The 10,756-nt window shown below is 42.6% G+C and overlaps 1 protein-coding gene across 2 annotated transcripts in view; it reads right to left on the bottom strand.

Annotated features, from left to right (window-relative positions):
* actn1 (actinin, alpha 1) overlaps positions 1-10,756 on the bottom strand; it is a 46,855-nt gene that overhangs the window by 12,946 nt on the left and 23,153 nt on the right. For both annotated transcript variants that reach the window (XM_024275115.2, XM_024275124.2), the window contains exons 2-7: positions 6,999-7,113; positions 5,214-5,333; positions 3,201-3,287; positions 2,355-2,442; positions 1,248-1,326; positions 1,088-1,169 (exon numbers count right to left, since the gene is read on the bottom strand). In XM_024275115.2, coding sequence (XP_024130883.1) covers positions 1,088-1,169; positions 1,248-1,326; positions 2,355-2,442; positions 3,201-3,287; positions 5,214-5,333; positions 6,999-7,113 — 571 coding nt within the window. The remainder of the gene's footprint in view (positions 1-1,087; positions 1,170-1,247; positions 1,327-2,354; positions 2,443-3,200; positions 3,288-5,213; positions 5,334-6,998; positions 7,114-10,756) is intronic.

The following is a 10,756-nucleotide window of genomic DNA, read 5'->3' as shown; positions in this document are numbered from 1 at the left end:
AAACAACAACATGATCTATGACTTTAGATCTGTAATTATCAAACCGGATGTCCACAAAGTTCCTGCAAACCTGAGACTGAAAAAGTTTTGAAAATCTACTGTCGACTGTATAGAGAGAACTGGACCGAGCGACTCCACCCCCCAGGAAGTGGCTCCAATAGACTTCTATAGAGAAATAAACAGCTGCTATCCGTCGTTCTGTTGGTCAGAATAAACATTCTACATTTTTTTTCAGGATATTTTTTCTACAGTTCAAGTCAGAAACTGACCAATCAGACGCCTCAACTAAAAGTAGGCGGAGCCTGCTGCCCCCCACGTCCAACGGTCAAAATGTTTGACCATTTTTTTGTATTTTGCATTTGTTAGGGGCGTGGCCTTCCAACAAGCTCACTCCTGATTGGTGAGAGTGGTTGCCGTAGAAACTCAGACTGACCAATCACTGCTCACCGATGATGTCTGGCTCCAACATGGCGGCGTCCGTACCATGAAAAAATGGCGACGGAATTGACTTCATTTGGGTCAGAAGTAAACCGCTTTCTATAGATGACGTCACACTCAGTCCAGTTCTCTGATACAGTCGATGGTTTGAATGAACAGTTCTGGAATCTGATTGGCTCCTGGAAGGAAGAACTCTGTTGATTGGTTGATCAGTTTAGACAGAATGTTTGTCTGGAGGTCCGCTCCTGACCTCCATCAGGGTCAACATCAGGTCCACAGATCCTCAATGTGAAGGGCGGAGCCTCTGACCCCTCACATAAAGGGGCGGAGCCTCCGACCCCTCACTTAAAGGGGCAGAGCCTCCGACCACTCACGCATAGGGGCGGAGCCTCTGACCCCTCACTTAAAGGGGCGGAGCCTCCGACCCCTCACGCAAAAGGGTGGAGCCTCTGACCCCTCACGCAAAAGGGGCGGAGCCTCTGACCCCTCACACAAAGGGGCGGAGTCTCTGACCCTAGAGGAGGTCCGACCCGAGAAGCTGCCGCTTCAGGAGTTCACTCCCGGTTCCGGTTCCTTTCTACTTAAACCGGACCTGCAGAACCTCCCGTTTTATCAGGAACCTTTTATTCTTTAGAACCGGGTCGCTCACCTTCAGCGTCCAGCATTTTGGGGATGTCCAGGTACTTCTCGGCCACGTCGAAGGCCGTGTTCAGGTTGGTCATGGGGTCGTCCTGTCAGCAGAAGATCCGGGAGAAAAGAGTTTATGGAAAACCGGAGAACCGGACGCAGAGAGGAGAGAAGGAACCTACTTTTCGTAGTTTGGCGTAGTCGATGAGTTCTGGACGGTGCCGGTGAATGAGAGCGCAGAAACCCAAACCGTCCTTCCAGCTGGAACACAAAGAGGAGGAGCTACTGAGTGACCACGCCTCGAATCACCGTTCCTTTGCTCCTGAACCCTCAAATATTCTCTTTACATCTTGGATTTAAATGGATAAACGCGGAACAGATGAAGAACGGAAACCAGAACCAGACGGATCCGGGAGGACCAGAACCAGACGGACTCATGAGGACCAGAACCAGACGGATCCAGGAGGACCATAACCAGATGGATCTGGGAGGACCAGAACCAGACGGATCCGGGAGGACCAGAACCAGACGGACTCATGAGGACCAGAACCAGATGGATCCGGGAGGACCAGAACCAGATGGACTCATGACGACCAGAACCAGACAGATCCGGGAAGACCAGAACCACACGGATCCGGGAAGACCAGAACCAGACGGATCCGGGAAGACCAGAACCAGACGGATCCGGGAGGACCAGAACCACACGGATCCGGGAGGATGATCAAAGGAACTGACTGAGGAGCTGAGATGACCAGATTCCCAGATGTTCCGTTGGGATTCTCCGGTTGCTTCTAAAGAGGAGAATCTCTCTGAAACCTGCAGAGCTGCCCTCCGTCTCCACGGTAACGACAGGTGAGCCCGCCGCATCAGCAGCAGGAAAACAGTCCGGAGAGCCGCTTCCGGCTGCTTTTCCACCCGGAGTGCTGCTGATCTCCCGTTGAGAAGTCCGACCGTCGGAGGACATCAAAGCCCACCCCCCCCCACCCTTTCATCCTCCGACCTTCAGCTCCGACCTGCATCAGGACTCACATTCCTGAAACCAAACGTCGGACGTTTTCCTTCATCTTTGTATCTTCATCACATCTGAACCTCAAAAACCTCAGAACCACAGAAACATGAATTCTGCAGACGATTCGGTTAAAAATCTTTAATTTAAAGTTTGAAATCTTCCAAGAGTAAAAAAATACATTTATTATCAACATTTAGATGTTTCTGTTTTTTAAGCTAAGAAAAGGAAAAGAGAACGGTCAGAAGAGTCGGACGGTTCTGTTCCCCCGACAGACTCTTACCTGATGTGAAAGTTCTGGATGTTGACGTTCTTGTAAGGCGCCGTCTTCCTCTGACACCACAGCAGCAGCCCCTCTTTGGCGGAAGTCTCTGCGGGTCAGAACAAGGCGCCGGTTCAGATCGGAGCTGAAAAGACGTTTGGGTCGAACCGAAGGGGAAAGGTTCTGTTCGAGATCCAGTTTCCTGGAGAACGAGACGGAAACGAAACGATCGCCGCGGTGACGCATCCACATGCTTTTATTCTGAAAAATGTTCTGATGCTGTCATAGAAAAGCAGCAAAAAATGACAGAAGAGGATCGAGAGGAAAACTGGGATGATTCAAACTGGGATGATCGGATCAGCTTTGACATGAGATCCAGAAGGATTTAGTCTCATCGGAGATTTCCTTACAACTTATCTCATAAAACATCAACGAAAGTACAAAGATTTGAGTCTGAGATCCTCCAGGAGAGTTCGGACATTTATCAGCAGACGAGTTAAAAAAGAACGTTTGGTCTTCATGTGAATCCAGCTGAATTTATCCAGAACGAGCCGCCGCTCTCATCCTGAATAAAGGAAAAGATCGGAATTCTGGAAAATGAAATTCCTGCAGTCGTTCGTTATAAAGTTTTGAGGTTTCAAAGGTCGTCGACAAAGAAACCTGTGAGGATTTCCAGCTGCTGGTCTGGAAATTCTTCACCAAATAAACTTTGATCAAATGAAAGACTTTTAATTTGAAGGTGGAGTTAAAATATTTGAGATTTATTTTTTTAGTCATAAAAATCTCTGACTAAAGGAACGAGGGGCGTGGTCAATGGCATAAGTTAAATATGGCTGCGAGGTCACATGACAGGAAGAGACGCTTCACCTTCCACTGAAATGTCCTGGATGGCGAAGCGGAGGATGATGGTCCAGATCATTCCCAAGGTCATCTTGGCGTTTCCATCAACGATTTCTGGAAGGACGAGAAGCTGAAGTCACTCCGAGGCAAAAGCGAAAACGAAAAACTTTCAGGTTCAAACAACTAAAGGGAAATTTGTTTTCTCCAACAGTTTAATTTCTGCAAAAAAAAGTTCTGAAAACGACACAAATGTGATGAATTTTTCTGAGACTCAAAACGTTTCAAAGGATTTACCAAAATAAAAGACTAACTGATGAAAACGCTCTTCAGCATTTGTCGAATGAAGACGTTTATCAAGAAAATTAGGCTAAAAATGACATTTCTGAGTAAATATCTATTTAAATCGTTGTAAAAAGATCCTTTTAAAATGTAAAAACTCAATGGGCGGGGCCACAAGCTCCGTGCTCCGCCCCATTCTGATCCAGTCCAGTAGATCCATGAACGTTTTCCTCTGGAATCTGGATCTTAACTCCTCAGCGCTAATGTTTGATGGACTGTAAGCTTCAGGAAGTGTCAACAGAGGGATGATGGGAAGTAAGTGCAGGCTTACTCGCTCACAACTGAAGAGGTGAATTTCTAATGAACTCCTGATGCAGAAACTAGGTCTTAAAAAGTGACAATTGTTTTTATTTTGTCTAAAATCTGCATCATAAGATTCAAATTCCACTGAGAACGCTTTAAAAACAGAAGATTTTAAAACATAAAATCTACACTTATATTACACAAATATTGAGCTCATTTTACAAAAGTTGATTTTATTTTATTTTTAGATAGTTTTTAATCATATAAAACAAAATATTTGCAGCTTTTCTATTATTTTTCTAAAGTAAAAAACTCTTTATGACATTTTCTCAGTTCCTTTGGAAAATTCTTCTAAACGTTTGTGTGTTTGAAGGAAAGATGCTGAATCATCAGGAACTCTCTGATGACAGGAGGGGGAGGAGTCTGTTGTGGGGGGGCGTTTCCTTCTCTGCGCAGACACAAACAGTTGTTCTGGTTCTGGTTCTAGCCCGGACGGGTCTGCACCAACAGAACCGCCGGAGCGTGACGGCGCCTCAGAAGCCGCTCCGGTCAGCAGCTCCAGCTCGGCTTCAGGACGGATCTGCTCTGGATTAGCTCTAATGAACATGACTGATCCAGCTGGTCCAGGAGATCAGATCAAGCTAATTCCCTCTGAAACCGCCCCCCCACCCGCCGGGAGGAGCGCCGCACGCCTTCGGCCTGACCCGAGCAGCGGGGATCCCAGCGCGGTAATCCGTCTGCGGCGCCCGTCTGGTGAGGGGCGTCGCTGGAGCGGGATCAGAATTTCAAAATAAAAGCACCACCGCTACAGAAATGTCAAAAAAACAAAAGATTTGATCTGAAAAACAACTTTTATCAGAAGGCTTTTCACTAAGAAAACCAGAAATGATGAGAGTTATTTATGTTTTCACAATAAAATGGATAAAACCCTTTCAGAATAAAGGTCTGGTGAGTTTTAATGCAGGAAAACATGAAACTTTAGTCAAATTTTTCTCTTTTTAAAATATTTTGGTTCATTTAATTCTCTTTTTTTAACTCCGCATTTATCTTTTGATTTAACAAACATCTTTTGGTTTCCTGCTGGTTCTGGATCTCCTGGTTTGACCTTTTCTTCATCCGAACGTTTGAATCTGCAGGAGCTCACGTCTGAGCCTGAGAGAAGGTTCTCCTGAGGAGACGCTCCTCATGAATCCGTTCATGGATGGAACGGAACATTTGGAGTTCATTTAGCGGACGCTCTGCTTGTTGCGACACAGACGTGTAACCGAGTCCAGACCCGCCGGCGGGAACACGGAGATGCTGAGGGAGTTTACTCTGCCAGAGACGTGTTTACCCTCCGACGGGACGACGTCCTGCAGCTGTTGGAGCCGGACGGCGAGCACTTCATGAGCGGAAATGAGCCGAAGCTCCAGCAGAACCTGCTGAGTCGGCGGCCGCGGCGAGGACGGTTCTGCTCACCTTCTGCTCCGATGGACACCAGCTTCACGCCTTTGCTGGCGATGAAGTCGAGCGCTTTGTTGACGTTGGAGATCTTGTGGACTCGCATTTTGCCTCGCTCGGGTTTGGCGAGACGTTCGCCTGAAAACAAAAACGAGACTTTACAGCCGAGAACGGAGACAGTGAGAAGTTTCCAGGTGAGAGTGAATGTGGGCGGGTCCAGCGAATGTCCTGAGACGACGAATGTGTGGGGTCAAATCGGGATCAGCTTCAGGGGAAGAAAAACAAGATCGGAAATGTGAGAAAAAAGGAAATAGTTTTAAAATACAAGATGAAAACTTGAAGGAATGATTGAAAATCTGACAAAAATATCTACATTTGATACTTGAATTTAAAAACAAAAAAAGCCCCGCCCCCTGTGACATTAGGATCTGATCAGCAGCCAAAACTCAATAATCTGAACTGAAACTGAAAACAGAAAACTGAAGTCAAACAGAGAAACGACAAAATAAAAGTTGAAAGAACAAATTACATTTATTTTTTAAATATGTAACAATTTGTTTCTTTATTCAAGTTTTTAATACTTATTTTTCAAATTTTCTATTTTTATCTTCAAACTTTTCATCTTGTTTTTCCTTCACTTGAAGCTGATCCTGATCTGATCCCAAAGAACTGAAGAAACAGTCGGATTATTTCTCAGAAAAATGTCCAAACTTTAACCATAAACTCAGAATCACCACAAAGGAGTGAAAACTAAACGACAGATACACAATATGTGAAATAAAAAGACTTTTTTATTGTTTACATGAACGTCGTTCAGTTTACTGGTTACATGAACACTGGAGGAAGTGGGCGGAGTCACCAACAAGTTAAGAGATGTTTTTGGTGGGCGGAGTCTGAGGAAGGAATGAGGAGAAGAAATAAAGATAACCTTCCAGAGAAATCTGGATTAAAGCAGGAAAACGTTTTTGGACAAACGTTTCCTTTAATTTTTCTTGGGATTTTCTGTTTAAATACAGGAAAAGATTTTAGAGCCTTAAAAGAATAAAAGTTTTATTGTGTTTAGGGAATTTGGAAAAATCTTTTCACATTTTTGCCTTTAGGTTGTAGTAAATTAAAAGTTAAACCCTCATTTCTAGAGAGATTATTTCATAACATTTGTTAGAAATTCACAAATGAAAGTAAGTCTGCCCGCCTCTACCCCCCCCTCTAAATCTGTAAAGCTGGTCTGAGATGTGTGAGAAAAATGAATGGAAAAAGCACTTTTTTCAAAATGGCGGCTTTTCTGTTGGATTTATCTCCATAGCAACCATTTTATTATTTGTTCGCCTGAGGTCAACGAACAGATTGACGTTAGTTTCATAAGAATCGGCAAAAGTACATTTCTGGATTTCCTTAGCAACAGAGGTTATTAGCTAACCACGCCCACATTCCTTATATGTTCAGGGGTTTTTGGGGGGGGGGTCATGCTGAAACTCCATTTCTAATTTTCCTCTAGGTGTGTAAACTCTGGAGAGTCCTGGAGTGGGTGGGGGTCAAATATTCTCTAAAAGTGGCAGAAAGAAAGAAAAAATAGAATAAGAATAAACTTTGAATTTAATCTAAAAAGTTAATTAATGAAAATTGTTAAATAAGTTAAAGTAGAACCTAAAATAGAAATAATAATAAACAATAAAACATTTTAGTTTGAAAGTTGTTTCTGTCAAAATAAAACTTTTTATTTTCTGAGCAGCAGAGAACTTCTCAAAGTCGTAGAGATTCCGAGGAAGCGTTTGGACGGCGAGGATAATCCGGCGTGCTCCTCACCTGAGATGACCTCCAGCAGCAGCATGAGCTTCAGCCCGTCCCTGAAGTCCTCCTCGATGTTCTCGATCTGCGTTCCCGCTTTCCTCAGGTGGGAGTTACACCAGGCGGTGAAGGTCTGAGGGGGAGAGGAAACGCTGATGATTTACGTTCTTTACAGCCGGAAACTCGCTTCGCTCCTCTGGACTCAGAACGGAGGAGCAAATCTAAACCAGATCGTCTCTTCACGCGTCTTCCTCCGAAGGAATGAGCTCAACTCCAGAGACGGGTCATTTCAGACCCACGAAGGAGAAGGAATTTAAATAGTTCGAAATGACGGAAAAAAGGAATAAAAGCAACAAAAACATGAAGAAAATAAAACTGACGACAGAAAGACGCAAAAAAAAGAAAAGTAAAAACTCAGAAGAAGAAAAATGAAGAACAAAAGCAAAACGTGTAGATTTATGGGCCAGAAAAAGGAGAAAAATTAATTAAATTTAATTTTTTCAACATAATGTAAATGTTTTGGCCTCGTTTCTGTAAGAAGTGATCAAACTGAAAACGACTTTGTGTTTTCTCTTCCAGAGGAGTCAATAAAACAACAAAAATATAAAGAAAAACAAGAACGCAGGAAAAACGACAGACGGCAGCAAAGAAGAAAAAAACGCCAACAAATGTAAAAGAATAAAACTAAAGAAAAAGGAAAAAAAATAAGAAACTGAAGAAGAAAAATGGAAATGAAATAGTTAATAAAAGCAAAACGTGTAGAGTTATGAACAAAGAAAAGAAGAAAAACTTCAACTTTACCAAATAATGTTCATTATTATCGATCACATGTCAAAGATCCGGCCCTCCAGATCATTTTATTATATTATTTAATCTTTCCAACATACTGAAGCGACTCTACAATTATGGAGGCTGAGGGATCAGAGATCAGGGATCAGTCAGATCAGAGATCAGGGATCAGTCAGATCAGAGATCAGGGATCAGTCAGATCAGAGATCAGGGATCAGTCAGATCAGGATGTCAAACCGAATCACACGAGGGACCAAAATCCAAACACTCCTTCGGTTTCTCACCATGTGACGACTAACTCTCCAACATTTACTCACCAAAGAGGAAGAAATGCTCTCTACCGGTAGGATGTCAGTTTCTGACCCTTATTTTATCACCCTTTGATATTCTTTTTGGCCGCTTGTGCTTGCCGTACCACATCAGCATCACCAAAGCTGCAGCAGTTTTCCTTCTGAACACAGGAGGATCTCCGGGGGGAAACATCTGGAGCAGGATGACCCCCCCCCTTCTGCTGGCACCCCTCTTTATGAGCTCCTGGGTTAATTACCCAGCAGCCCTCAGCAGCAGGCGCTGATGAAAGCAGGAACCAGAACCGCTTTAAAGCTGCAGCTCCGGACCGCCGCTGCAGCTCCAACCATGAGCTCACCCACCAAAACGGGGGGAGAGGTGCCGTCTACGCGCCCGTCAGCTGGAGCTGCGGCGTGACGGCGTGTGGTCGAGCGTGATCCACGATAAAGTCGGGACTCTGCAGATTATATGGTGGGATCTCCAAAAACGGATCAACGCTTGAGAACGCCATCCAGACGGCAGGACACACCCTCAAAAACAGGGTTTTCCGGCACGTTCCTCAGGATTTGGAGCAGGCTCCCACAACCCTGATGCCATGGATGAGAAAACGACCCTCCAGCTCCGAGAGAAAAAGGAGGAAAACATTCAGACCTTCAGGTTCTCCTCCGCTAATCCAGACCAGGAGTCTGGAACCAGCAGATCCACATGTGGATCTTTGATGTCTCCATGGTGACCCAAACATGAAATCAGTCATGAAGACGGCTGACCAGCATGTCGACCGTCAGAGTCAGAAAACAAACAAACAAAACTACCTAAAGAAAACAAATAAACAAAGCCTGTAAACAAAGACTACCAAGATCCAAACTAAAACAACAAAACCCAACAGTGGAAGACTGCTGAGGACAGAAAAGGGAAAAAGAATTAAAAAAAGAAAAAGAAATTAGCATTTATTTAATTTATATTAGCTCCACGTATAAACTGATATCTGAGGTTCACATAGATGATAAACTATGTAGGTTTTTACATCCTGTTGACCTGAAGACGTCTAGTTTGATCAACTCTACCTCCAGAATGAACAGATTTATATGAAAAGCAAAACTAATAGGATTTTTAATTAGTTAAAAACACTTATTATCTTCTGCTGAACATCAGTGGTCACTAGCTGCACTGAGATGATCCTGTTTGGGGCAGAACATCTTTTATAAAAGAAGTTATTTGAGCTTCTGTCAAACTTAAAATAAAAAATTCACATTATGCTTGTGCTTTTGTCGTTGCGTTGTGCCTTTTGCATTTATGTGAGTCGTGTTGGTAACCATACAGTCAGCAATAACGGTAAAAGAAATGTACAGAGTGAAGATTTACGTCGTCTTATTTAAGAGTCACATCTTTGGTGTTAAAGGGTTAATGCATCCACAGATTCCGTCTTCTCTTATGACGCAAATCCCACAGGCTGATATTGTGATCATTTTTGATGTTTGTACACGTTTAATTCGTTTTCAAAGTTACAATCATGTCCAAAACTGTGATGCATCACCTCCGTTAGTGTTAGGATACATCGTGTCGTGATACAAGTCGTACTGAAATACATGCAGAGCTACAAGAGAGCTCTGATGGAACAACACAAACACCTGAAGGGTTCGAACATCTTTCTAACCATCTGTGTAAATATTACGCCGATCTGGTGAACCACGCGAGGCTCCTACGATCTAGGAAACAGATCCACAGCAGGTGGATCCAGAACTCCAGAATCTTTGTCAAACCACTCGGACCACCGGACCAGATGAAGCCTCTGGAAATAAAATCCATGAAGGACTTTGACAACTGTGGGATTACACACGTTTGACCCTTTAATTCAAGCAAAATGTGAAATGTGAACTCAAAAAACTGCTGGATGTGAACTCTGACGGATTCTGAGCTGCAGAACTCGAGACCTCGAGATGAGACCTTCACAGTCTCTCAATAACAATGAAGAACGATTACGTGGCCTTAAACTTGATCCTAAGCTGGGATGTTGCACTGATTCTTCTCAAATTCTGATCCTTTTCTTTCCAACTTATTATTGTTGTATTATTATAATCATTCTTTGATTCATACAATCTGCATAAATTGTAAATCTTTTTTTAATTAGAATATTTTGATTTTTTTCTCCATTAACTAATGAAGATGATGTTTTTACTTATTTTTTCTATTTTTATTATCATTCTTTGATAAATACAATCTGCACTAATTGTCCTTTTTTAATAAGAATATTTAGATTTTTACTGCATTAGTAAATGAAAAGGATTTAATTATTACTTTTTGTATTATCATAATTCTTTGAATACAATCTGCACAAAGTGTCTTTTTTTCAATGAGAATATTAGATTATTTTTACTGATTAATATAAATGATTTGTCGTGGATGCTTTAAAACTTGATCACATTAATGATATTAATGATCCTTAATAGCCTGAATCTATTAATATTTGATATTAAGTCCTGAACCGGATATTGATAATTCGTGTAGAGAAAATGGTCGAGTCGGGGTGGGATTATATAAGTTCGCTTCCTTCCACTCCCTTTCAAGCGATCTATTGTGATTCATTAAGTCATATGTTATTTATGTATTATGACCTGTTTGCTTGAAATAAACCGTATCGTGATATATATCGTATTTTGATATATCATATTGTCAGACACTTGCTAACACACAGCCCTAAT

The sequence above is a fragment of the Oryzias melastigma genome, linkage group LG22 (assembly GCF_002922805.2).
Source record: "Oryzias melastigma strain HK-1 linkage group LG22, ASM292280v2, whole genome shotgun sequence".
NCBI classification, from domain to species: domain Eukaryota; kingdom Metazoa; phylum Chordata; class Actinopteri; order Beloniformes; family Adrianichthyidae; genus Oryzias; species Oryzias melastigma.
The sequence above is the reverse complement of the archived record's forward strand: the minus strand, read 5'-3'. Positions and strand labels throughout refer to the sequence as shown.